The 27,953-nt window shown below is 40.4% G+C and overlaps 1 protein-coding gene across 3 annotated transcripts in view; it reads left to right on the plus strand.

Moving 5' to 3' along the window:
* Window positions 1-21,652: 21,652 nt before the first annotated feature.
* The window catches only part of TFPI (tissue factor pathway inhibitor), a 147,154-nt gene continuing 140,853 nt past the window's right edge, over window positions 21,653-27,953 (plus strand). For 2 of the 3 annotated variants that reach the window (XM_039494714.1, XM_039494718.1), the window contains exon 1: window positions 21,653-21,782. In XM_039494714.1, the coding sequence (XP_039350648.1) occupies window positions 21,772-21,782 (11 nt within the window). In that variant the 5' untranslated portion in view covers window positions 21,653-21,771. The remainder of the gene's footprint in view (window positions 21,783-27,953) is intronic. The other variant, XM_039494717.1, reaches the window with a different exon arrangement.

Raw genomic sequence — 27,953 nt, forward strand, 5'->3', positions numbered from 1 at the left:
TCAGAAGTCTCTTTAGAGGTTTGAAAATATTTGGTCAGCTTTGGTTCTTCAGCAGTGGCAGCAGCAGCAGCACTATGACAGAGAAACTATTTACATGTTGTTATTTCCAGTCCAGCTGAAACTGGATACGATCAGAAACGTAATGAAAATTTATAATCTTGGGAGACACCCAAACCAGAGAGATTTGGATATGCTTTGGGGACTTTGTATGTCTTCTAAAGTACATGGAGTGTTCAAATCTTTTGAGGTTCACCCAGCATACATTACCTAATCTGGTAAGTGATGTCACATTGGAGATAAGGGGTGACGCTACCACAAAGCACTCAGTGATTAATTTGATTTACTTTGCCTTTGGACGGTGCTGGACAATAAATGGCTGCCATCAGCTTTATACCCTTCAACCCTCTCCTCTATGGTAATTCTGTATAGCCCATTTGAAAAAAAAATAGGATGTTCTGTGTGATTTTAGGAATAATGTTTTTATTAACATACTTTAACAGGCGTTTGTTTCATGTGTGTGTTTTGGACTGCTTTTCATGCAAATAGATGTTAAGAGAGTGAGCACTCAGATTGAAGATGTCAGCTGTATTTATAAAATGCTTCTAAAAGAAGCTTCTTAACTCTGAAGAAAGGCTTTTCTTTGAACCAAGTGATCCATTGATGTCAACTTGAGGGATACAGAAGATTTCACCCACTTAAATGGAGTATATTAAAAGAAGAATATTTTAATTATTAAATACTTTTTTCACTATTATAAATGGTACCTCTTGGCAGTGTGCATCTAAATAGTCAATAGGCCCCAAAAGTCTTGAGCCCAAGTCTGGGAGTCATCACACTCCAATCTTTCACCTGGCAACTAACAGCTGAGACTGAGGTCCACAATGCCCAAAAGGAGCACAAGCCCCACCCCTATGCTCTGATAGGGAGAATTCAAAGGCTCCTGTCTGGGTCACAGACCCTATTTATTTAAGCTAGAGGAGAGGACAGGAAATAGAGTTGGGTTCCACCGTACCATGGCCTGCTTACCTGCTGTCTTCTGATTGTGATCTCCAGGTAATCTGACTTAGCCTGACTGCTGGTACCTGGTTCCTGTCCTCTGATTCTGTTGCCTAATCCTGATCTCCTGGTATCCTGACATGGTCTGATTCCATAACTGATTCCTGATAACTGCCTTCTGGTTTGTCTCTTGAGTTTGATCTCCTGGCATTCCAGTTTGGCCTGATTCCTTGTAATTGGCTCCTGATTCCTAATAACTGGGCCAGACTGTCTATGCCCTGACCCTGACACCAGTCCACTCCTATTTCTATTATTAAAACACACTACCTGGTTGTGTTGTATTATATTGGTTATCAGGACAATCTTTCAAAGTGCTGAGCACTCCTCCTGTGAGTTGATGGGTTCTCTTCACTACCACTGGCTTTAGGGAGAATTGAGGGCACTCAGCACTCTTATCCATGCTCAGCATCTTGTGGGATCAAACCTTGTCTGAGCATTAGGCAAATCACACTGAATTTTCCCTCAGGAAAAGTGATCATGGACGTTTATTATTTTTTGACAAATTTAATTCATGTGCATAAGGAATGACATGAACTTTGAAAAGAGAAAAATAAAAACAAAACCTCCAAGTTTACCTTGGCAGTGTTTGATTATCCTAGTATATGTTGTTTATTATTTGTATTACCATTGGGCCTCAGAGCACTAGTTGTGGACCAGGATCCTACTGTGCTAGGTGCTGTACAAACACAGAACAAAGACACCTAATGGTCTCCTCCCTTGTGCATCCAGGAGGTGATCTCAAAAGAGTTGAAAATAGGGTACAAAATTCAGGAAAGGGGGAGCTATTCTGTATTTTCCCCCATTCTCTTAGAAGCCTCTGTGCAAGAAGAGCAGGCACTTGGAATAGTGGAATCATAGATCCTTGGCATAAATCCCAGTACAGTTAGTGCTGGTTGGATAAGAACTAATCCTGAAAGGGGGTTTACAACAGGCAGTCAACTGGGAGAGAGAACAGCAGAGGGCCCAGAATGCTACAAACAGGGTGTCAGGGGATGCTTGAAGGGGTTAGCTTTCATTGCAGATGTCCTATAAGAAGAAATTGGGATTGCTGGGCTCATGAGCCTGTTCGAAATTAGAGAATAAGGCCTCCAAATTTTAGGGAGATTAAAGACAGAGAAGCTCCATAGCTGTGCAGTGCTAATTAAAATCCCTGAATTTCCTGGCAAAGCTGATGTCTTAAAACCTATAAATAAATTTAAAAATTCACCAGTAATGAGATCACTGTGTTATCACTTCCTAGTAAGCATTAAGGAATAGCACATAAATACTCAAACACACACTTTTGTGTTCCAGTTAAATTGCTATCATACATCACATTTTCATTAATGACTCTACATTTATTTAATATTGAAAAGTTATGTGGTCACAAATCACATAATCCAGCATCATAGTAGCACATCACATTTTTTTAAAAAAGTCTCATACACAAGTATATACAATACAAACTTAGTTTAACACTTTATTGTCAGATTTCCTTTTACAAAACAAGTTGTGTATGTAGTGTTTACTGCCCTGGTATAAATATATATGAAAATAGTTCACCTGTTGAATTCACTGGTTTGATTTCTATAATTAAAACAATAGCATATGCTCTCATCTGTGCTAACCGGAGTTAATGCAATGGCCTCCATGCAGATACCATAATTGGTCACTTTTTCATCTAGAAAACTATGGTTAATATTGAACAGGGGACAGTCAATAACAAGATCTCATGCCCTGAGGTCTGTGTTCCTCTCAATATATATGCAACTCCTAATAAAGACCCACTGACACTTCACTAAGATAATTGAAAAGGATACTTTTAGAGAGAAGTCTGCTTCCATATAATTTTTTGTATTATTTACTTCCCATTTTTTTTATGAGGGCATTTGAGCAAAGCCAATTTCTTTCAGAATTCAGCTAGTATTCTTGCCTTACTACTGTTTAGGGGCCAGTTGTTTGTTTGTTTTTTAAGTAGGAGCATGCATGCTAGGTGTGTGTGTGTGTATTTGTTTGCATATATTTACACTCACTCAAACTGGTGCATACAAAAACCTGGTGAGTGTGCAAATCAAACATTTGCCCCTATTCTTGGTAAGAAAGATAATACTTAGTCCTGCCTCGGTGCAGGAGATTGGACTAGATGACCAGTCGAGGTCCCTTCCCAGTCCCACATTTCTATGATTATGTGATTCAAAATGCCATTGGCAGTCACAATGAATATCTGTGTACATCACTTTGTCTCATAAAATATATAGGTATGTCTGTGAGTGTGCCTCACTTTGAAAATCTGACCTGTGTAGGCCAGTACTGTTGTAACTTCATAATATATTGTTATAGAGATTCTTAAGCCAAACTTGAAATAATCAACAGGAGCAAAGTGTAAGCAATAGAGATTGCAAATCAAAAGCAAAGTTTTTATTAAAGGAAAAAGAAAGCAAAAAATGGAAAATGTGAAATCCATAGAATTGTCTAAATCAAATCTTCCACAAATGATCAGTGAAGGTTAATATATACACACAAAGAAGAGAAGGCATCAAAGTTTAACAGAAGTGGTTTTGCTCTTTTCTACAATCCTTTTTACAGTCCATCAAATAATTTATGGTGAATTTTGATCTTTTTTTAAATTTGTGACAAATGTGTTTTTTTTAATTAACTTCACCTCTAAAAACTGGGCTAATAAATGAAGAATATAATCATCATACTTAATTTATTTGACAAATATTGCAGTATTTTAAAACTCTGGCATGTGTATATTCTGAGCCAAATTCTGATATCATTACATATGCTTTAGCACTATTCTCCATAAGTGGTCCCATTGACCTCAGTGCAATCACTTATGGAGTAAAGATTCAACAGGAGTAAGTGTCAGAATCTGGCCTTTTTATTATTATTCAACCACCTCTTATTCAAGTAAAGCTCATATTGGACTAGACTGTAAACTTTTAATTCATACTGACAAACAATTAGTCCCAATAGCAATCCCATTGACTTCAGTGCTATGGCTTGTTTGAGAAAATCTCAATCTGAGAAAAGGATTCTCAATCTGTCCCACTGATTCCAATGTCCAAGTGAAGAGTGCACGAATGGAGATGATGTTAGTGGAGTGGATTTATATAGTATCCAGTGTCCTGGCACAAAATCACACAAAGTTAAGATGGAACACAAGCATAATTTTAAGCAGGCACTAAACTGCTTTGCTGACTATGGATGGATTTAAGTACATACACTGATTAACTGGCCACAGTATCCAAGATATTTCCTATGGCTGTATATGTGCACCGACAATCAAATTGTTTATTTTCTTACTGACATCTTCTCTGAATAAAAAAATTAAATCTCTCTGGACTGTAGAGACCGAAGTAGATGTCTGTTTAGGTCAATGATTGCTTTTGAGGGTTATGGAACAAGACCTTGATTCAAATTTCAAATACTGCTCCCTTCCCAAAGACATAGTTTCCTGAGGTATTCCCACATTTCACAGCATGCCTGTTAATCATAATGAACCTTGGAATACAGGGGATTTAAGGGTGAAATAATCTGATTTTTATTTATGAAATGTATGTGGTAACTGTCTGGCTCACAGACTTTGCATGTGAATATAAAAAAACTTTTGCTTTTATATAACAGTTTGAATATGGCTCAGGTCAAAAGCATATAAAAAGTCTTTGCTACCTGATAGCTCTTCAGAGGTGTGACTGGTTAGGTGAGCTATGTCACATGTTGAATCAATACCCTGGGGTCTTGAATTATAAATGTATGAGGGCTGTCTACAGATTTTACAAAACAATTTTTTTTCCAATAACTAGAGTATAAATCACTAGCTCACCAGGCAATTATATCAGCAAAACAACAGAAGGATGTTTCTGTACAAATACATTAAAAAGGAAGAATGTTTGTATAAAATCCATGTGATTTGATAAAAAAAATTAACTTGGACCTCTAATCACCTCAGCCTCTGCCCTCTGATCCATCTTACTGGGACTTGTTTGATTAGGGAAAAAAGCAACTAATATAACCTATTGACTTATGTGACCTAAAATACGAATGTGAAGCCAGCCTAAAGTCTAAATGTCCCTCCCCTCCCTTTCCCACCAGGTGGGGCTACTGTTAGGACTGGCAGTGGAAAAGACAGCCTAGAATGAAGGGAGAAAGGGACAATGCAATCTAAGAATGCAGGGGTAGGCTCCTCCTCCTTCTCTATAGGCTTCCAGCAAAAAGGGAGCTGGATGTCCCTGCACTCCCCCTCTCATTAGTTTAAACCTCTTCCCAGGTTTATGGGGTCTTGCTGAGGATCTAGTCCTATAATTCCTGGCCATATTAAATAGAGTCAGTTGTGATTTATTAAGGCCAACCTGCTTGTTACTGGGAAGTGACTTTTTAGATCCTGGTAGCCAGACACCCAAAATGTACTTTATAAAGTTTTATTTTAATAAAGTATCACTTTTTTGTATCTTTTTGCATGAAGACAGTATCTTCTTGTCAATCAAACACTGTGCTGATTATGAACAAATTATCTCTAATTTTTCTGCTCATCAGCCCCTGGCAAAAAAGCAATTCAACCACTATCAATTTCCCAAAGAATTAAATTCTGAATATAATAGGGTTACTTTAGCTTAATGAGTTTGAATGTTTATGGTATTAAAATTTAGTATAGTGACAGAGTTTAAAGTGGTAACATAGGGCACCTAAATTATTAAGTATTTCTAATATCTGAGATTAGAATCACAACAGTTATATCTTATACAGCCTTGGTCCACCAAACACCATTAAAAATGCATAGGTTTTCATTTAATTAAAGACTGCATATTAACCCGTCTTATTTCTGGCACTTAACATTTCCATGGTTGAATTTGCAACCTTATTAAAAAAAATCTTAACATATTTTTGTATGCAATATCCTAGTTTATTATAAAAAGGAAAAAGTACAACTTCTGTCATGTGCAGCTGTATGGGTCATCAGCCTGCTTGAAACCAAGATCTCCAGCACTGTTGTTCAGACCTCTTCCACGGGTGCTACAGCATTTTGTGACATTATCTGGCAGTAGCAGAATGCTGTTATCCTCTGTGGACTAGCCACTTGAGGAGGATGCATAATGCACTGAAATAGTGGGTAACCTATGCAGAAGTAAGCCACATTTTATGAACAGCATACCCAAGCACACAGATTGGCCAAATTCTTTCAGAGAGACAGTGCAACTATATTGGGACTGCTGTGTGGAGAGACAGGGTAAGTTCCTCTGCTGGAATAAAGTAGTATATCTTTCAGAATATTGACCCCGGGCTGTGACAGAATTAAACTTGTGTAACCTTTTAGGCTATGTCTACATGTAAACGGTGGTGTGTAGAATACATATGCTGCACACACCCCTAGTACAGGTATAAATAGCGCTGTAGGCAGTGAGGTACTGCTTAGGTGAGCAAATACCTTCAGGTTCTGGCTTGTATGTACCCTACACCTACCCTCATGTCTCCCCCATCTACACTGCAATTTTTAGCAGTGTACTGGTGTGATGCCTCCCCTCCACCAGAGCCTTTCACTGTCACTTTTAGCTGCACAATCCAATGTGGATGCAGCCTGTTTTTTCACTCTGGTATGTGGCTTCATCAACTACACACTTCTGCCAGTGCAGACAAGGTCTTAGTTACTCCTTCTGTAAAATTGGGAGGGAAAGTTAAAACTTACTTCCCTTCTTGGGTAGGAATATAGGGCCCTATTTAATAAGAATTTTGAGCTGCACAGAATTATTAACAGTCAGATTTAGTGGCCTGATTTTTCAGAGGTGCTGAATACTCACAGCTCCCAGTGGGAGTTGCAGGTGGTCAGCACCCCTGAAATCAGGTTACTAGGAGCCTAATTCTGTGGTTGTTAAATTTGGCCTATGAATTTAATTTTTTTTAAAAAAAATATTTTTTTTACAACTTAGTGAATGAGAAGTTCCAAGTGTAATCATGAAGCTGGACTACTAACACAAAGGGGCATAGCTCTTCTAATACATACAATTGATTGTAAAGTTACTTTTTACATCTTAACTTTCTGCATAAGAGTACTAATCTGATATCATTAAATTTCCCTAAAAAAATAAATGAACTGGATTATATCTCCCATTGAAATAAGAACCGATTTATATTCAGTTAGTTTGCAAGTAAATTACAAGGCTTTTCTGTTGCCTTGACAAAGTTCTCATTACCCCAGAAAGCTTCCAGTAGAATAGAGCTCTTTTTTTTTTTAAGTACTCTTTTTGCAATAGACTAATTCGGTGTTCTCAACCTATTTACCATTGTGGGCTGCATACTCAGCTCTCTGTGTTATGTGGGCTGCATCTATACAATATAGACACACACACACACACACACACACACACACACACACACACACACTACCTGTATGGCCCTGAGGATGTCACATGGGCTGCAACTGTCTGCTGATTCGGCTGCAGGTTGAGAACCACTGGACTAATTGTTAGTCAGTCGCTCAGTCTTATGTCTTAGTTCTATTTTCAAAGTCATCACATAAAGTATATATTTTCTAATAACTGATTAGTGAATTGAAAACTCTCTAACCTGCATCTTTACTCTGTTAAGGAGCACACAATTGTCCAGATAAAGTCATAAGAACACAAGAGCGGCCATACTAGGTCAGACCAAAGATCCATCTAGCTCAGTATCCTGTCTTCCGACAGTGGACAATGCCAGGTGCCCAAGAGGGAATGAACAGAACTGGAAATCATCAAGTGATCCATCCCATCACCCATTCCCAGTTTCTGACAATTAAATAGTCATCTCCTGACAATTAAACAGTGACTGTATATTTACACGTTTTTTCTTGTGCCTATTTTAAATTCAGAAGTTTCAAACTGTCTTAATTAGTGTGAGGAGATGGGGGGAATCACTTCAGAGAAGGTTTGTTTGAAGGTTGCTAAAAATATAATACTGAAACATCTATATTTTATAAAAGGTACAATAAAACAGATTAATCCTTTATTTTATAATATGATCAAATGTATTATAACTGTTAACAGAAGCAGCAAATAACCTTGTTTTGGTTGTACAGAGGCTACTAAAATCTTTCTTTTGGGGCATTTCTTTATATCACCTTTCCTTTGATTATATATAGACAATATTAACACTCAGGTTTTTTTCTTTTGTTTAGCTATTATCGTTTATTCTACAGTTACTTTGGAATCATAGGTGTGACTGAAAATGTAAGACTCTCAAATAGATATGGTGGCATTTCAACAGAAGGACAAGAGACATTTTTTGTCCCCATTCATGTCTCTTACCTTATTTAATCATCATTTGTTTCTCTAGCCTCTCTCATTGGCTTGCACTCCATGGCCACACTGAATTGAATGGTGTTCTGTCTTCCCAAAACCTTTGAGGGTTTATTATTTGGAACACTATAAATACTCCCCCTAGCTAGGAGTGCTAGCAAAGAAAGGGAGGCTAGCAATGGGGAGTCCTTTCTTGGAGCTCTGGTAATAAAAAATAGGGTAAACAATTGAGGAATGACAGGCCCCCATAAGCACATATTCCCATACTTTGCACTACCATACTCTGTCAACAGTCTCCATTTTATGTGGCCTTCAATAGTATAAGACATATTATCACCAAACAGTCTACAACAACCTTAAGACACAAAGTAAGTAATATCTAATTGGAATGCCCAATGTGAGAGACTTTGGGCCTGAATTTTTCAGGGTGCTGAGTATCCACGGCTCCCACTGACTTCAGGTAGAATGGTGTGCTCATCTCTTCTGAAAACCAGGAACTAGCTGTTTGAGGTTGGCCTGGGCAACCAAAATCAGCAACTATTTTTAAGAGGCATGGCCATGGCTTGTTATAGATCCAGTTCTATCGTCTAGGCAAAACTCTCAGTGAAGTTGCACTACAGAATTAGGCCCTATCCCTCCTTTCCTTTTCTCCATATCCCTTTCACCTCCATATCTGCATATACAATTTCTCTTAGTAATTTTTACCATTTCTGTAGAATTCCTAATATCTTGTTCTCTTGGAAGCTGTTTTTCAAATGGCTTTGCTTGCATTATTTTTATATATTTATTTACACTGCTATAGAACTCAAATAGGATTGGGCCCTATTGTGCCGGTTTTCCTGCCAAACTGGTGGACTGCTCATCAGCCTGGGGTTTCCTGTTCACGATGGGAAGTCCCTCTAGCTACATGGTTAAACTTGTTCCCAAGATTACCTCAATGGTGCATAATATGAAAGTTCCTGTGAGATGTTTGTCTGAGATTTGAACACTTCTGAACAAACTCCCCCAAGCATACAAGCTCTATCTTCTGAGTACACTGTTCATGTATTAAGCTTGTGTCTGGCCTGACTTGCTCCTGCATACTGAATTTATCTGATTGCTTCATCTGAGTGTGGCAGAGCCTGGTGCTAACATCCTTCCTAGCACCCTAACACTAGGCTGCAGTAGTCAGCTGAAACTGACAAAAGCAGCAGCCAGTTGGAAGAATCACTGGAGTGCAATTTCTTTTTAGTGAATAAATTCCCATGAACTCAAGTGAAAACAAGGATCAGGGCAAAATTCTGTGCTGGAAAAAGAAGAGTGTGATGGGTCATCTAACCCCCTCTGCTATGTGATGTGCAGAGGAAGCAAATTTGGCCAGAAAATCCAACTGAGATGCACAGTGGCAAAAGCAGGATACACTCCCCGTGAGGCTGCAGATAACTCTAGAGTGATGATCACACAATTCTCCTGAGATTTTGGGGAAGGGAGCCAGGGTGGGAGGAGCTGGAGAACCGACACTTGCCCCATGTGGCAGGATTATTAAATGAACGAAAACCCCACCTAAACCTTCTGCCCCAAAAGCACAAAGATACTCCAGAAGTTCAGGTGATATGACACCTCAAAGGACTGTAATCCAAAATTAGCATGCAAAATCAAAACAAAGTTCTTTCATCACCTTTCTCCCTCTCTTGTTACCACACTAGATAGACACAGAGCCTTCATGATAGTTTTGTCCATAGTATTATCTATATATATTAGATTGTAATATCCTCTGAGCAGGGACTTTATTTTAGTAGCTAAATCCTCAACTGATAAAAATCATCATAGCTCCATTGATGGCAATGTAGATGTGCTCATTTACATCATCTGAAAAACTGGCCATATTTGTACCATGTGGCAAATTGCCAGCACTATTATGATGGGTCTCACGCTTTCTCTTCTTGGGCGGGGGGTTCAGGGCACCATTTCTTGCCCCTGAATTGGAATATTAATTGCCCCACTAGTGCCTTTGAGGAGGGGAGTAGAGAGGGAGGGACCTGGGCCCACCCTCTACTCCAGGTCCCAGCCCAGGGGCCCTGAGGATAGTGGTGAACCACTTGAACTGGCAGTTCCTTCCCCTGGGCTACTTCCCTCTCCTGCCCTTCAGCTTGTGGGGGGGCTTCCTGCCCTCCCTCTGCACAAGGTAGGTGCCCCTTACCTAGGGTCTTGGATTTCTTAGCCCACCACAGCACTCCTCCAAACTTTCCTCTGCTTCTCTTCAAACTGTTCTCTGCTCCAATACCAATCCTTTCTGCTCCAACTCCCACACCATCTGATTGGAGCAGGGGTTTTTTATCATGTGACCGACTGCAGGTGCTCTAATTGGCTTCAGGTGCTCTAGTTAATCTATAACAAACTTTCTTCCCCTTACAGGGAATAAGGATCCTTTGTAACACTCTCCTGCTGCCCTCTGGCCATGCTGTATCACAACCTACAATGTAATAATAATTCTGCCCTCTTTGCCACACAGTTTCCAGTGAACAAGGTCCACAACCCATAAATTGCCTCCTAATTAGCAGTATTTCTACATTTTTCTATAGAAAGATTGACTGCCCAAAAAGATTGAACTATCCCCTCAGCTCTAGAATAGATCCTTTCATAACATGGCTGATGGACAGTAAAGAGAGCATTGGACCATTGCTGTCCAGTAATTCTTTTGTGCATCAACAAAAGACTTCAATTTCCAGTTCTGTTAGTTCAGGACCAGATCTTGAAATCCTTCCCCATGATTGCTGAGTAATACCTTACATGCCAACTGTTCCCATTGATTTCAGTGGGACTAGTCATAGGGTAGACTTCGTACTGAATGGTATCTGCCAGTATCTGGTCCTTTAGTGATTTTTCACAGGCACTAAAACTCCGTTTATACAAAAGAAAAAACATAATCATGGGATTCAGTGTCAGGAGACATAGGTAGTACAGTGAGAGCTATATATTTTAAAATCTTGTCACATATGTGCCCATTTCTGATTCAGTATAATAGACATTTAATTAAACTCTCCTATGGCTTGCAGCTATCTGAACTGCCTGGGAGACTCCAGTAATTTTCAGAAAATTCAGAGGCAGTAGAGAGGGAACAAATACAAGAAGGCAACATGCTGCAGTCCATTAGAAAGGAAGGTTGGGACAGTGGGATTTATTTTTATAAGGTACTTTGCCTGGAGGATTTTTCTGAGCTCTCAAAGTTGTAGTAAAAAAGCCTTATGCTGAAGTTCACCTAAGGTCATAAAGATGAATCTCAAGTACTTTATATACTAACCTTCCCAATTTCTAACTTGAAGTTTGATGGATAACACCGTCTTATTTTTCATTGTACCCAGTTCACACTTCCAATCTTCTCTCTATTAAAAATGTCATATGGAAAGATTATGATTTATCTACAAAACCCATTGGAATACCAACCCAATATTCCAAAATGAAAAGGAGGATGTATTTTAAATCAATGAGCATATTTATTTGTGAATCAATTCAGATAGGTTTCATTATACCTGGTACAATGTTATAAATTACAGAACTTTGGGAACACTGTATTTTTACACTCTGGAATGTCTCTCTCACACACACTCTCTCTCCTATTCTGCCATTAGTTACCAACATATAGCTTCCATTATTTCAATGAAACTTGTTCAGGCGTATATGAGGGCAGACTTTGTTCTTTAGAACTTGGAATACTTTTAAGAAAGGATTTTGAAAGCCTAAGTGTAGCAAAATATAGTCTACAGTGCCTGGATATGCTATTTTATGAGGAGCACAGTGAGGAAAATTAGAACAAATACAAATAAAGGACCCAGGAGTCCTGTGGGTTTCATATGGAGTGATTTCAGAATAAGTCCCAAAAGAAATGAGGGCACAGTCCCCAATTTCTTGTATGCCCCAATATACCATTGACTTCAGTGGGTGCACAAGGAATGTAGGACAGACTATGGCAGGGATTGGCAACCTCTGGCACGCAGCTCGCCAGGGTAAGCGCTCTGGCGGGCTGGGCCAGTTTGTTTACCTGCCACGTTGGCAGGTTAGGCCAATTGCGGCTCCCGCTGCCCGCGGTTCGCCATCCCAGACCAATGGGGGCAGCGGGAAGTGGTGCAGGCCGAGGGATGTGCTGGCCACAGCTTCCTGTTTGATTTGTCTCTTTAAAGAGGGAGGTAAATTTCACCCTCGGTTACAAAAGATGTGTTTCTTTTTTATTACACTGAATTTGTTAATTAGAAATTAATAATTAACAATGTTAGTGAAATAGACCATTACAAGAATTTAATGGCAGTTTCTGTTGTACCTTTTTATTGGCTATTGCAGAAATGAGTAGTTTAACTTGGATCCTGGGGAGTGGATGCAGGAATAAACAATAGTGCTGAATTTCTTTTAAGATTTGGCACAATAAGCAGTTGCTGTTAATCATGGAACACATCCTGCTTGCTCATATAAATATAAGTCCCTTTGAGATTTTGGGATTTATTGATGTGAATCGAAGGACAGAATGTAACAATGTGTATATTTTAAATAGTGAATAACAATCATCTTAATTGCTCATCAGGGCTCAAATCGCCCCTTTTCTTGGAAATGTCCCTTGGGTCTGAAAGTTGGAAAATTCTACAAGAAGTCCCTTGCAGATTTTTCCTTGAATCCTACCATCAGAGTGAGGGGCAGCAGTTCTGTTCCAAACTCCTCTGGGATCCATAGGAAGCCAGTGCCCACAGTATTGAGACTCTGTGCTGGTTACAGACCCTGTGGGTCTCCTTGATAGCATGGTGCCATTGGACCTTTTTAATACTGTATAGGCTTCCATAGCATGGAGGGGCTGCAAGAGGGTGAATGCATTTACTTCCCACTGGCTCTTCTGCAGGATTTTGGAAGAAACTATTTTAATGACCCCCCTTAGTCATCCCTTTACTGACCCTATGCTGCCCCTTCCCAAACTGCACAGAAAGGAATCCACAGGGTCAAGGACAGGGAAGTTGTAGGTGATACCATTCAGGTGATCAAAACCTCTCCTCCTCTCCTTTCTGTGACCCTGATTGCATTCAGATGGTTTGGTTGCAGATTTGTTTCAGGGTGATCAAAATGTGAATCTAACCCATAATTTCCACAGCCTTTGGGGAAGTTTTAGCAGAGAAACAAACAAAAAAACCACTATGAGGCCAACTGTTCCCCTCCAGAAAACCCAATAAGCAGTATAACTTTCAAGATCCCACTAAATGGGATGGCAATTTGCACACAAGCTCTGCAGGGGGGACACTGACAGTAGAGCTGGTTGAAAAAAGGCACACATTTTAGGCAAAACAAATTGACGATAAATTTGTTCCATTTGTGGTCCAGCTCCATTTGGCACCTGTGTGCAGTGGTGGATTAGCTATTGGGCCAATGGCCTGTGCCTAAGGGCCCTGGACAATTGGGAGGCCCTGGAAAAATGGGCACCTCTCTGTCCCAGTCCTGCTCCCCAGCAGGAGTACCGGGTGTGCAGAGCAGGGCAAGCCCCCAAACCCAACCCCATTTCCCCAGTAGGAGCACCAGCAGGGACTGCAGGCAGAAGGAGTGGAGAGGGGCCCCCATTTGCTGTGGCCCAGGGGCCCCACAAACCCTACACCTGCCTCTGCCTGTGTGCCTTGGAATTCTGTTGAGGCACTTCTCGCTGTAGCAATGAGGAGGGATATTATGAAGTCAAGTTGGGGATGGGATATCAGCTGTGGATTCCATCCACAAACTGAATGACCCATACCTGAGAACACAGCAAGCCATGGCCATTACTACCACTGTTAGCAGCTGCTGGGTGGTGCAAGGCTTCTCCATGTGCTTACTCCACCTAGAGGGGAAAGATTCATTCTCAACTCCCCAGGTAGTTCTTCCCCACATCAAACTTATTTTCTCTGGCTTTGAGGGATGTGATTTCTCCATGAAGTGAGAATGGAGACTGAATTTTCCTCTGACACCTAGAGATGGCCAGACCTTCTCACAGACTTGGACACTTTTGGTGGCAGAGTTTGAAAAACCTTAAGCTGGCAAAGTATGTGCTGAGCTTGGTCTGTGAATACAACAATATTTAGAGCCAAATGTTCAATGAGGAAGCATAAATAGCATTTTGTGCAGGCTGACATATGCTGCCCCAAATTTTACATTCATTGATGGAAGTTGAAAATCCCCCTGAATTTTGTAGCGCTGTCAGTTTTGTGCCTTTCATAAACACTTTCTATGCAAAATATTCATTGACTGTGAGCACTATTGGCACCATGAGTTCTAACAATTCTGTTCAGGTGGCATGCCTGCCTGGTGGCAAGCCTACTTACAGAAGTTAACAGGTGTTGACTGATATACATTTCCTTTTGGCAGGCCTTTTGTTTATATCACAATACAGCACTACTTTAATATGACTGATAAATCAGACAAACTAAGTTTAAGCTGAATCTGTTGCCACGTGTTGATTCAGACTTAGAGAATGCAGCTGTTGTGAAGAAAGCTCTCTCCACAGCTCTCTTTAGGATATCTTATGTCTTTGAGATAACTGGATTTTAGTCTGTATAGGCGTTTGAAGATTATTGCTAGATCCTTAAACAGCATTGGGAATTGGAGGGGTAGCCAATGTAGTGTGGCATTCCTAGATTGTAAATCCAGAAAAGACAACTCAGATCAGTCTGACCTTCCTTACACAGGCCAAAGAATTATTTTCCTTCATTAGTTACAACACTTAGTAGACATGTCGCTAAACCACCTGTAGTTTTTCAGTGGTCTTCTAGCTCAGGTCAAGGTATAGTAAGAGAAAGTCTGACCCTAGGTCAGTGGAAGTTTTGCCATTGCTTTCAGTGGGCCCCAAATTTCACCCAGAGTACAGCAGTAAGTCAGTCTTAATATGAGAGAAGCATGCCTATTTGTGCCTAAATCTATAACTGAGAAAGAGAGAGAGAGAAAGTAGTCTTCTGACCAGCTGAAGTCAAAATATATTTCTGGCCACTGCTGCTATTTGGGCATCCATCAGTAATGGTTTCCTGTGATGGGGTATACCAGACCCTCTCAGGCCCCCTGCTGGAGGCCTCATGCCCCTGCCACATGCTGCCCCCCAGAAAGGTCCTCCAAGCTGCCTAGAGTGGCTGTGTGGGACACAGCCAATCAGGGCCCAACAGACTAGTATAAGAAGAGCTTCAGGACCAGAGGGAGTACAGTTCCCCGATGGTGCTGGAGGAGTGTGGATGGCTGATAGAGCTGCAGAACCTCAGAGTTGGGAGTGCTACCAGAAGGCAGGGAGAGTGAGAAGGACTCCTCAGGTGGTTGCTGGGACTCCATTAGGACAAGGCCCAGAGGTAAGGGAAAAGATGGCAGGGGGCCACGGGGAAGTGGCTCTGGGAATTAGAGAAGCCATGTGACATAGTTCAAGGGGCATAGCGGATGGCTACTATCTACAGGGTCCCTGGGCTGGGACCTGGAATAGGGGATGGGCCTGGATCCCCCCTCCCACTAGCCACTAGGGGAAAGTGGCCTGGACATTGAGGCAGAGAGTGAACTGAACCACAGTGCTCCAGCTGGAGAGCTACAGCCAGAAAGCCCAAGAGGGTGAAGATATTGTCACCAGGGAGGGAGCCCTGGGGCACTGCTCTATCCTGGAGCAGGGACAAACAGAGTGCAGGCACACACACTTTCAGCACTCTTGCCTGACAGTTAGTGACGCTGGTATTGTTTTGCCTTTGGCTGTATTTCTATTAAGCTGTAAAGGTTGTTCCAGATACTCAGTCTACTCAACAACAGCTCTGTGCAGCAGGAAACATTGAAATCTGCAATTGTGCAGAGGTTCTCTGGCCAAGGTTTTGTGAAGAATGTACTAGAGCCAAAGAAATTTTTCACTCAAATGACAGAAGATCATGATTCTTAACCTGTGGCTAATGAAATGGGAAGGACAAAAATTGTAAAACAGAAGCTCAGTGAACCATGGTGGCCTATGAGGGAGGATCAATTGCGGGTAATGAATCCGCACCCGTACATAACAGATGGTTGAAATGCAAGCAATTTCTTGAGACTACTACTCAGGTTTGCTATTTTCTTGCCAGTCCACCGATTCCCTACATACCCCATCTCTGCTTGGATCCCTGCAAATTGCAAGGTTGACCTTGTTTTCATATTTCTAATCTTCAAAGCAATTCATGAAACAAAAATCTCCTTGCACAAAGTATTCCTCTGAGTTTTTGATAATTGGGACAATTACTTAACTTCCTCCAGGGTCTGTACCCTGTTGTTCTGGACCTCTCCCAAGCAACAACTGCTAGCCTGCTTGACTGTGCCAAAAATAATTCTGTGACTGAGTAACATATGCACGCTCTTCATTTGCAATGCTACAATTTGGTGTTCATGGTCTGTCAACAGCATTCTTCACTTGTACTGTGCGTAATATATGAACTTTCAAGTTGTAAAAAGAGTCCATGAATATCTCATTACAGAGTCTGATACTCTGTAGTGAAAGCTGGACTAGACACTTTCCTTGCAGTTCTGGTGATGTTAGTTATACATGTTTCATTGTAGGAATATGATTCCTACAACTCTTATAACCTTGTGTTCCCTGGTGCCAGAAATCAATCCTGCAATTTGACTAATGCAGACATTTTTGCACCCTGAACAGGGTAATAGTAAACAATGTTCTTTCCAGATTGATTTAAAATATTTATTTTAACTTGCACAGAATCATTTAAAAGTCACTGTTTGTTTCTGGTTACACAACATAAACCCTAGTCATTTTAAAAAAAATAAAAAGCCCCACCTAATGTATTACAGTAACTCCCTAGAGGTACACATGTACTATTGACTTCGGTATTGACTCATAATGCTAGTTCTTTGTTCTTCCTTTCCCTGAGAAGCTCTTGTAACAAGGCTGAGCTTGTGGTTTTTGGGCTTTGTGTTTTTGTTTTTTAACTCCTTGCAGATGTTTTGCAGTGATGTGTTCCCTTGCTTGGAATTCTATTGGCACTAGACCCTTAGGGCGCAGTCTTCAGTGATGCTAAACTTATGCTCAGTGCAGTTAGTGGAGGAGGCAAAGGTAGCTGTAAAACACCTTTGCCACTTCTGCCATACCTGGGGGAAACTTGGGGCTTGAACAGATCCTTGATGCAAATTAGAGCATTCACAGAACTGCTCTGTTTTATCAGCTAGAAAAGTCCTCTGGAGAGGATTGTGTTTATCAGAGATTAGTGAAGTTCTCTCAACTTCAGTCCTGCCACCCCTCACCTCATTATTTCCCTGCCACAGCCTCTTTCGTGCATACCAGAGCGAGCTCTCAGTAAAGCAGGTTGAAAAAATGGAATTTCCCTGGGATAGAAATTCCAAGGTTTTGAAATATGGTTTCATCCAGAATCAGGATGAAGTCAAAATCTCAGAATTTTTCCAGAAATGAAATAGTCTGAAAATTTATTTTTTATTGTTTTGACTTTTGTTATATTGTAATCTTTTGACCTTATGAAAATGAAACAATTCAATAATTTCCTGTGAACATTTTTTATTAGAAGGTATATGTTCCTGAGAACATTTCATTCAAGTCAGTGTTTTCTGATGGAAAACTTCCACTGGAAGATTTTACACCACTGCTGATTCTCAGCTTTCAGGTCACTTTTATCACTCTTGAGGGGTTGTCCTGTGGAGCATCAGTTTAAGGCTATAAAAGGCATATTCAGCAGTTGAATATGGGATGGAGGAAAGTAATGTGTGCAGACAGGCATTGCTTCAGCTTCTTATTTTTCATTAGTGATCATATAAAGTGTTGCACCATTAGTTATATGGATTTCATGTGTGTCTTTTTCAGTGCATATAATGTTGCTAGATTTGCAATCATGATTCGGATAGTTGGTTCATCAGTCTTGCTGTGGCCCAAACTAGATGCTTCAGAGAAAGCTAAAGAAATTAAAATAGCATAACCAAATTCATCTAATAAGTTATGTAATGCTGTACATGGTGGGAAAATCCTTCCTGATTCCTTCAAAACATCAATTTAAACCCTGAAGCATGACATCTGATAAATCACAATCGGTATATTTGGCATAAAATTATTCAGCTCTTTGAAAAAGTATACAGTAGGAAATACTGACAGAAAGGTAAATAGGACCTCTTTAACTAGAGACCAGCTCCTGTAGACATTTCTTGCAAAATGATCCCATGAAAGTCAATGCACACATTTGGTCAATAAGGTTTACAAGATAACATTCATTATGTATATTTAAAGCAAAGTTTAAGGGATCATGTAGAAATGTCCCAGAAGTAGAATGCTTGGGATTTTTTTTTCTATTAACTTGTGTTAATTTAAAACAAAATTAACTATACATAAAATCCTTATAATATACCATTTGCTACCTAACTTTAGCTATACTTGAAACATTTTATTCTATATATTGACTTACTTGTATTACACAATTTAAAAACAAAATTTGTTTATAATAAATCCAACTAGTTAAAGAAAAATATTAAGTAAGATAAAGCTAAGTTCAGAGGAGAGGGATAGAGATGGGAAGGAAAGGAAGTGGGTAGAAAGGAGGGGAAGTGATGGGGGCTCATGCATTTAATAGGATAATTCAGTTGCTTCCAGGAAAGTATCCAATATCTGACATTTTTCTTTTACAATATAGAGTTCTTCCTAGGGTGGTCAAGTTTATGATGTCTATGCTCAAGTCTTGAATTGTTGGTCATTTTTGGATTTCCATTTTTGTAGTACTAGTCTTCTAGCAATTATTAGTGCTCTGCTTGGCCAAAGTTTTTTTTTAAGCTTTATTCAGAGTCCAATTAACATCAATTGGGTTTGAAAATAGATGTTTAGTTTGTAACAATTTTATTTTATAAGAAAAATATTAACTCTGCAATTTAGTTCTACCCAAAATATATGGGTATAGGAGCATTCCCAGAACATATGGGTTAATGTTGGATCAACATTAGTCTGACTTAGTGGCACCTGTTTTGAGCAGTCAGAGAGGTGGCCATATGATTTTTCTGCTGGATTAATCTTAATAAGAGGTCCAAGGAACAGTTCAGAGTGCTAGCTAAAATTTGTTTCCATTGGTTAACACAGAACAATTGGTCTAGTTCCTCCTCTCATTCCTTTTTTAGGCACTCTGTTTAATTCAAATTTGCTGACCAAGTGTGCCTATAGTGTTGCCATTGGTCTTGGCATCGTGTGTAATATTTGGCGAAAATAAAGCAACTCGGGTGGGTCAGGACTAAACAGATGGGAGATGGCATGTACTTCAAATATCATAAAAGGGAGGAAGGTATTTCAATTAATTGACTCATGGTCAAAATCCCTTCCTTAATCCAGTCTGGCTAAATGATGGGCTTGTCTGCTATACAGAGTTTTGAGGTACCCCAGGTAGAGGTCTTGGCATATAGAAGGGGATATTTTTGAATTTAGTAGACATCATACACTAAGTATTTCTGGCTGCCACAGTAGTTGGTGATTGTTCTTTAGGGAATTAGTAGTAATCCAAGTGCAGTCAATTGAAAAAAAGGTAAAGGAGCAACCAATTCTGCTTCCAGCTGGAGCCAAGCCAGGACTCTACAGCATGAGGGAATGAGTCACTGCATTGCTTGGCTAAGAATTATTGCCTGATGGCAAAGTTAAAATTAGTAAATCTAAAACCACCTGTTTTGACAAGGAGCAGTAATCTGTGTAAGGAGATTCTGGTTTTAGATTTTTGGGGTAAAATAAAAGTGAGGAATATAGATAGGGAAGGAATTCATAATGAAAAGGATTCTGAGAAGTGCATTCATTTTAGTAGTTTATTTTTCTCCACATGGGGATTTCACTGGTAGAACGTGAGTAAGGAGAGTGCCTTGCCCCATTGATGCTGGTTGTAGAACATGATCATTTCTGGTTAATGTTATAAGGTTCTGAAGTATGTTTTGTGCCTTTGACCTGTTTGGGGTACAGGTTTGCGTACGACTTTCAGACAGATAGTTATTTGCAGATTATGACACTGGCATGTCCATAAACCAGACACAAGGATGCTAAAATTGAAGCCTAGTAACTTGGGTTTGGCCTATCATTCAACTGTTTTTCCCTAGATCCTTTGCTCTTTTAACAAGGATTCATATGCCACCATTTTAAACAGAGGGAGATGTGCTAGGGAAAATGGTCTTGTACAAAGACTTTTTCAAATTCTGTTTACCTTCTAGCTGAAGGCAAGAGGACACAAAACTATTCTACTCCTGGGGGAAACTGAAAAATAAATTCAATAAGCATGGCCTAAAAAGTATATATTCACTTTAATTCTTGTATTTTCCTGATCTGGTAGTTATCATTTATTAAAAATATTTAGAGCTGTGCACATAGTAAATTAACCTCTTCGCAATCTTCTTTTACTAAACTTTTACCATCCTATTCAACTGCACAAAATAGGTATTAAATGGCACATAAGAATTGCCATGGGCTAGTTAAGTGAACTCTTATTAGATGTACTAAACTGGTGTGCTGTATTCAGAATAGGAAAGAATATGAATTAGAAAATAAGTTTGCTTCCCTTTAGCACACGCCATCCCAGGAGGAGACAGCTCGTGTATCTCTGCTAAAAGCCATGGCAGATTGCATTGGCATTTGGGTGCACCAGATGTCCTTTTAGATACCCAGTGGCAATGAAAATAAATTTACCTACCTTCGAAATAAAAATAAAGAATTCTCTCATGTAGTCAGCTACAATATCGGAGTTTTATTTGGTATATCATAGAAACCTTGATTTCTTTCCTATCTTTGGGTACAGGAGATCCCTAAACAGGAACATCTCCCTCCACTCAATGAAACATGACGTACAGTGCAGAAAGACAGTGATAACAGTGTTGGAAACTGGGTCAGCTCTCTTCCCCACAATGTCCCCAATCTAGCAAAGTACTTGTGAGTAGTAGTATCGCTGACTACAACTGCTTTGAGGGAGTAGATTTAAAGGACTTTTTAAAATAGCTTGATTGCCATATCTAAACACAGCAAAATGTCACAAGGGGATGAGCCATGTGTATTTCCTAATACTTCAGTGTTGGCGGGTGCAGAGCTAATTCTACAGCTGACCAAACTGCAATCAGACAGGGGAGAAGACTGTGCAGCCTGAAGTTGTCATTTCTCAGTGGCCCTGTTTTAGAGACTAGAATGGGCGCCTTCTCCACCTCCCACCCCCAGAGACACATGCATACCCTGCAAAAATGACTGAGTGAAGGAGGAACGAATCCTACCTCCTGTTCCCCAAGTAACTGGGGCAAAAGTCTTCCTACACTGCTTTTGATGACTTGAAGCCATTCATCTTGTGGGATTATACCACTCTAGCAGGAGCTGCCCCTCTGTCCAGTGTAGGGCTACACTCAGGTGCTACTGTAGAGAATATGGGAATCCCTATGTATTGTGTGCTCACCTCCTCACTCGAGTTGGGGGCAAGGATTGGTCTGTGGTGAGAGTTGAAGTGAGGTGAACTAGCAAGGAACTTCCAGAAAGTGGACTTTCTTCTTGTCCATGTTTCTTAGGTAATGTGAAGGGTGTGTTTCTTAGGTAATGTGAAGGGTGTGTGTGTATTTTCTCCTGAACAGTTAGACCTGTTGTGTTACCAGTACCTACAACCTTCAATAATTAATACCATAGATGTACTGTGCTGGAAAGGACCATCTGGTTCTGTGAATAATACTATTTTATTAGCAGTACTAGAATGAAAATGTGTGTTAACTTTTAAAGCAACTTCTCTCGTTATTAGTTACATGCCCCTCTGCAATTAAAAACCAGAAGTCAAGGTATGTTATCCAAATTCTCTCTTTTTAAAAGCATAATTATGCTTCAAGATAATCAATTCCAGCTTCTGAATGGCTAACATTTCATTTTCTTTGTATGTCTACTGTACAGAGATCAATAAAGCATTCAAGCAGCTCTGATAAATGCACCCTTTCAAAATTGTGATCATCAGAAATTTGTGCACCAAGTTCAGCTATATGAGGCAACTTAGATGGTTTATTATTGGTTAGGAGTAAGCTGTACATGTGATGTGTGCTTAATTTTTTTTAAAAATTCATATTAAATGTGGAGTAGCTGTAAAGAAATAGACTGCAGTATAAATGGATATAATCATAAATTCATTTATTTGATAGGCACTTAGAAAGAAAAAGGGGTTCTGTGACTCTCTTTGTGTGGTAGAAGTATATTAAATCTTTTCCTTGAAGGTTTTTTTCTTTGTCATACTGAGCAACTTCAAATCCTGTAACTGCTAGAAACGAACTACAAAGCTTTCTTACGACATACTTTGGTCTTGAGTGGATTATATTGTCCACCTCCTTCACAGCTGAGCACAGTCCAATGTTGCTGATTTCAGTAATTCTGAAATGAATAAAATAGTGTCTATGGAAATAGTCCACCCTCCCCCCCCCATACACTCCCAAGGGAGGAGTTATTGGTTGGACCAGTCATGATGAGACATGGTGCCTGTCAGGGAAGTGGGAGGTGGACAGCGCATGCTTGTTAAGGCAAGAGCTGGGCTCCTCTTTCTCCTGAGGTCCTCTACTTCCTATTGGCCTGGATGGGTGTGGGGTGGGGGAAATGGGTAAGCTGATTGGCTCTCATGCTCCTTTCCCTGTCCCCACCACCACTTTGTCGTGTGTGTGGTGTGCTTTTAGGGCTCATGAGCTTGTGCCACAAGCAGCAGGGGACAGTAGTATAGGCAAAGAGCAATGCCACTGAAATTGAGAGTTAAAAACTGATCTAGAGGAAAGATGGGGGGGGGGAGCCAAAGTCATGTGCAGATGAACAATATTTGTTCCATCAAAGCCCTTTTTAGCCAGCTAGAACCAGGATCTGGACTCTGTTCATACACAGGGCTAGCTGCCCTACAGATGGATTGCTGGGCATGCCAGGGGTCGAACCAACCATGTAATTTGTGATTGCAGAAGACCTAGGAAGGGCAGTGTCTGTATCTGTGGACACTTTCTGTTATGCCTAGGCCCAAAAGCGGGCAGCCAGGTGGATCACAACTGAGTTTCAGGGCTGAAGCCATCTGCCTTTGATGGTGTGGTGGAAGGGGTGTGTTGTGGGATCAGCTAATGCCGCTTCTGCACTCATCTACACCCAGCAGTTGTCCTGATGAAAATGATATTCGGACTTGCACTGGAATATACTTGAGAATTAGGATTCATTGGGGTGTGGAATTGAGGCCTCAAACAAGACTGGTTTGGTCAGACATGCACATGAGGTGAGTTTGTTGGAGGGCTATGAAAAATGTAAATTGTGAAGTTGTCAGAGTTTTTGGTTACATGATGGACCCAGTTAAATTCCTGGCATGTGAAAGTGGAGGGAGTGGGGGTGGTGAGCATACAACACCCCTTCCTTTTGTTAAAATAATAAGTTGAGGTCTGCTGCTTAAATCCATCCCTGTGTATGCCATTCATTCACCTACATATCCTAATCAATGAAAAAAATTCTTGCAAACGTTCATTCTGCAGCAGATGGGCCAGACTCATTCCCCAGCTGTAAAACCAGATTCTAATCTCAGTTACAGCATGCAAATCAGGACCAACTCCAGATTTCCAGTGTTATGAGGTCAGAATCATTATTCATGGTCACACTGATCACATCCCCGGTAACAGAGGTTCATCTCTTTGCAAGCTATGAGATGAAGCATGTATCTCCACATGTGATTACTTCCTGGTGCCAAATAATCTCACTGTCATGGATTTCCTGGGATGCACCTAGAATTGGGGTACCCCTGAGCCCTCTGTCTTACCAACCTGTGCTCCCTCTCACACTGTGATGTTGTGACAAGCTGCAAACCTCTGGTAGGTACTGCACTTACACAGACATCCACAGGCAGGGACACACCCAGCTGAGTTACATGAATGCTTCTCCCAGCTACTCATGAACCAACAATGGAGAGGCTCTAGCCAATTCCCCCAGCATCCCAGCCTAGGACCCCAGGGCTGCACAGTTGTGCCCTGGTCAGCAGCCTGACCAGTGTAAGTTTATTACCCAGTCTGCCACTTCTACAAAAGAAAGTGGGTGGACTTCATAACTTCCCATACAATGATAACACATACAATCCAACAGGATATCAATGTTCAACAGAGCAAAACTTTTAAAATGATACCTTGTAAGGCATACCTTGCATGAAACATATCATTATATGGCAGTGGTTAATATGGGGGTATCAGGGTGTTGCTTTGGGGTACAGTGTAACACTCACTAGTTTAAATCAGTGGAGTTCTGCCCGCTTATGCTGCTCTGGGGAATATTACCAAATAACTCTGCTTGAAAGAGTACAAGACCTCAGTACAACAGTAACAAGCCTGTTAATGCAGTGCTTTTCAAATGCTGTCCAACTCAACAACATCTGTTGTGCCAATGGATTCATTGGCTACTGGATATACAAGCTGTCTGCTCTTTCTCCAACACTTTAATCAATGTAGCCTCTCAAGTCTTCAATTTTCCATAAACATCTTGTATCTTATAGCTTATAGCTTGGAGACAAGGATATAATAGCTCTGTAGAAGAATCTATTATGATGTTTAATGACTGCATTTATTCTTTGAGGTCAATTTTTCTTGATTTGGCATATCTGTATGAGGCTTCTCACCTGGCATCCAGCAATGAAATATACAGCTTTAGATGTATACTAACTTACTAAATGAAAAAAATGATTTAAGGTACTACAGAGTTCTAATAGATTATACCAACAGTAGCATCTAGTTGAGGACATCTTAAACCTTTGATTGGAGCGGTTAGAATTTGTAAGTGCCACTGATTTAACATCTGCAATTCAGAGAACTTGCAAGTTCACTCCTGCAGATAACCAAACTTGAAGGCTCCACAGGCTGAATATCGTGGAGCTTAATTAGTACATACTTAATTAGTACATACTTCATATGTCTGTGTGCTGACGAATGGTGACAGAGTGAATGGCTTCTGCTTTTCTCCCTCTATTTATCTGTAGGACAGGAACAATGACACAGCTACGCAAGTTCCCCCACATTTCTGCACCAATTTGCATAGCCAGCTTAAGAAGGAATTCAATCTCCATATGTCTTCTCTTGCTAACAAGAACACTGCCACTGTAGTGGTAGCTGTGTTAATATAAACACCTGTCCGCTCAGAATTAGACTAAAACCACCAGCTTATTTCGTGTAGCCCACAGAACAGCCATGCAATAGTAATGTTTTTTTCAGTGACTACTGAACTGGATTTGAACCACCACCAACAAGACATATAAGGTTCCAAAGCGTTTCACCAATTCCCTGAATATTCATCCAGACCTCTACAATATAATATTAAAATAAAGTAGTTCTGCAGAAACAGACAAGAAAATTAGAACTCTTTAGTTGAGGTTTTTTTTAATCGTTGTTCATAAGGAAGCTGACTGTCCCTACACATCCATTATTGTTCTCACTATATTTTATATGTAGAGTAAAGAATAATTTCCAGCTACGCATTCTATGACAGTTTAATGTAAAAAATAATAGCTGAGTTTCTCATTATAATAGAGCTCTTATGTAAAGCCATTTAGCATAATGGAAGAATGTATTAAAATTTACTAGATTCAGTAACTGCAGTAATAAATTTGGTAAGGTATAAGTTATTGGTGAAAAACGGCATATTTCAAAACACAAAATGTAGTGTGTTCCTGGTGGCCACTAAGGTGAAAGCTAAAAAACCCAACTTATTGTATAATGTCTTGTGTTTCACTTTCCCAGGGGTGGCTCTAGATATTTTGCTGCCCCAAGCCCGGCAGGCAGGCTGCTTTCGGCGGCTTGCCTGTGGAAGGTCCCCAGTCCCGCAGATTCAGTGGCACGCCTGCGGGAGGTCCGCCGAAGCTGTGGGACCAGTGGACCCTCCGCAGGCATGCCGCCAAAGGCAACCTGCCTGCCGCCCTCGCGGCGACCGGCAGAGCGCCTCCTGTGGCTTGCTGCCCCAGGCATGCGTTTGGCGTGCTGGTGCCTGGAGCCGCCCCTGCATTTTCCAAAACAAGTTGTCTTTGGGAGTGAGATTTTTCCAAGTTTGATTTCTACCTAATGGTGAATCTATGTTTCTGAGTGTCCATGTAATGTTTGAGTAAAATCACTACAAGTCAATTTTTGAGATGAGCAGAAAAAAATTGTAGAGGGGATATAACAAATTATTTGAACAGGGTTAGATCATTGAGGCACTGTATATTTAAACACTTCCCACAATGTCTGGAGTGGAATGATTCTGCTAAAATGATCAGCAGTGAAATGATTAACTATTCTGACGTTTAGCTCACATCGTTGTGTTTCAGAGTTAACCTCAATTGAGAATGGGAAGAGTTAGTTCACACCTCTTTGGGGATTAAATACTGACCCTCCACTGAGCAACGTTTCTCAGTATACAGATGAGCGCTTTACACAAAGGAGCTTATAAATTCTGAGGAAGAGACAGAACGTAGTCAAGTGGCCTGGTTTAGAGCACTTGTGTGTGTAGCCTTTCCCACAAACCCCATTACAGCTTAATGGCATTGGTAGCAGCGGGGATCCCTATATACTCTCTGCACAGGGGATTCAGATCTGTGCAAATATACAATGGCAGATCTATCAGCTAGGAGTGCAGAGGTTTCCTGTGTAGTGTTCAGGGGCCTCTGTTTCCCTGTAGAAAGTGGAGTTGGTGGGCAGTACTTGTCCAATCAGGCTGTTACATTCAAGCTGTCTGCAGACTCAACACTACATTGATTTCATGTTTGGAAGCGTTTCTTCATAATTTATACCATAAACTATGATGATTAATTACTATAATTTTAATCCCAGGTACAGTAGTGCAACTTCAGGTCATAATCTAGTTCATTTTTATTGAATTAGTATCAAGTTTAGTAATATGCATGAAACTCTCCCCCACTTTCAAAATGTGCATTGTGCTCTTTAGTTGATTTTATTTTATTTATTTATTTATTTTGCCATTAACTGAGTTTGTTTTTCAGGTGAGGTTTATCATTCTCACACCATTTTCTTGGAGAATCCGAGCAATCAACAGGGCAGACATAAAAAGTAATGACAGGTTTCAAAGACTAACAAATTTATTGTAGCATGAGGATGCATAGAATGGAACACACAGACAGGAGATATTTATACATACAGAGAACATGAAAAGGTGGAAGTATGCATACCAACAGGCAGAGTCTAATCAATTGAGAGTGATAATTAAGATGGCCCATAGAAGGTGACCTTCAAGTCTGTCACTGAGGGTGGTTAGGAAGGTGAAAGTGTTCTCCACTGTTTTTGAATGTTATGATTCCTGATGTCAGATTTGTGTCCATTTATTCTTACATGATGGCATATATCACGTTGGTAGATGTGATGGTGTGTCTGATGTGATTAGGTCCTGTGATGGTGTCACTTGAATGGATATGTGGACAGAGCTGTTGGGAGGCTGTCTATAAAAAAGGACTGGCCTGTCTCCCAAGATCTGTGAGAGTGAGGATCATCTTAAATCTTTGATGATGTACTCTTCTGGCTCTGTCAATCTGTTTTGATCTAAATGGACGCTTTGTGTGGATTGGTCTAGGCTGAGGTTGATGGTGGGATGCAGCCATAAAGATGTTGGCATACTGAGGAGAATGGTGTTTTCTGGAAGATCATTGATGAGTCAGTGGTGAATGCTTGAGATGTAATGTGAATGTGAATGTTTGAATCAACTCAAAACCATCAAAATTAAAGAAG

This window comes from Mauremys reevesii, linkage group 11, assembly GCF_016161935.1.
Source record: "Mauremys reevesii isolate NIE-2019 linkage group 11, ASM1616193v1, whole genome shotgun sequence".
In the NCBI taxonomy this organism is placed as follows: Eukaryota; Metazoa; Chordata; order Testudines; family Geoemydidae; genus Mauremys; species Mauremys reevesii.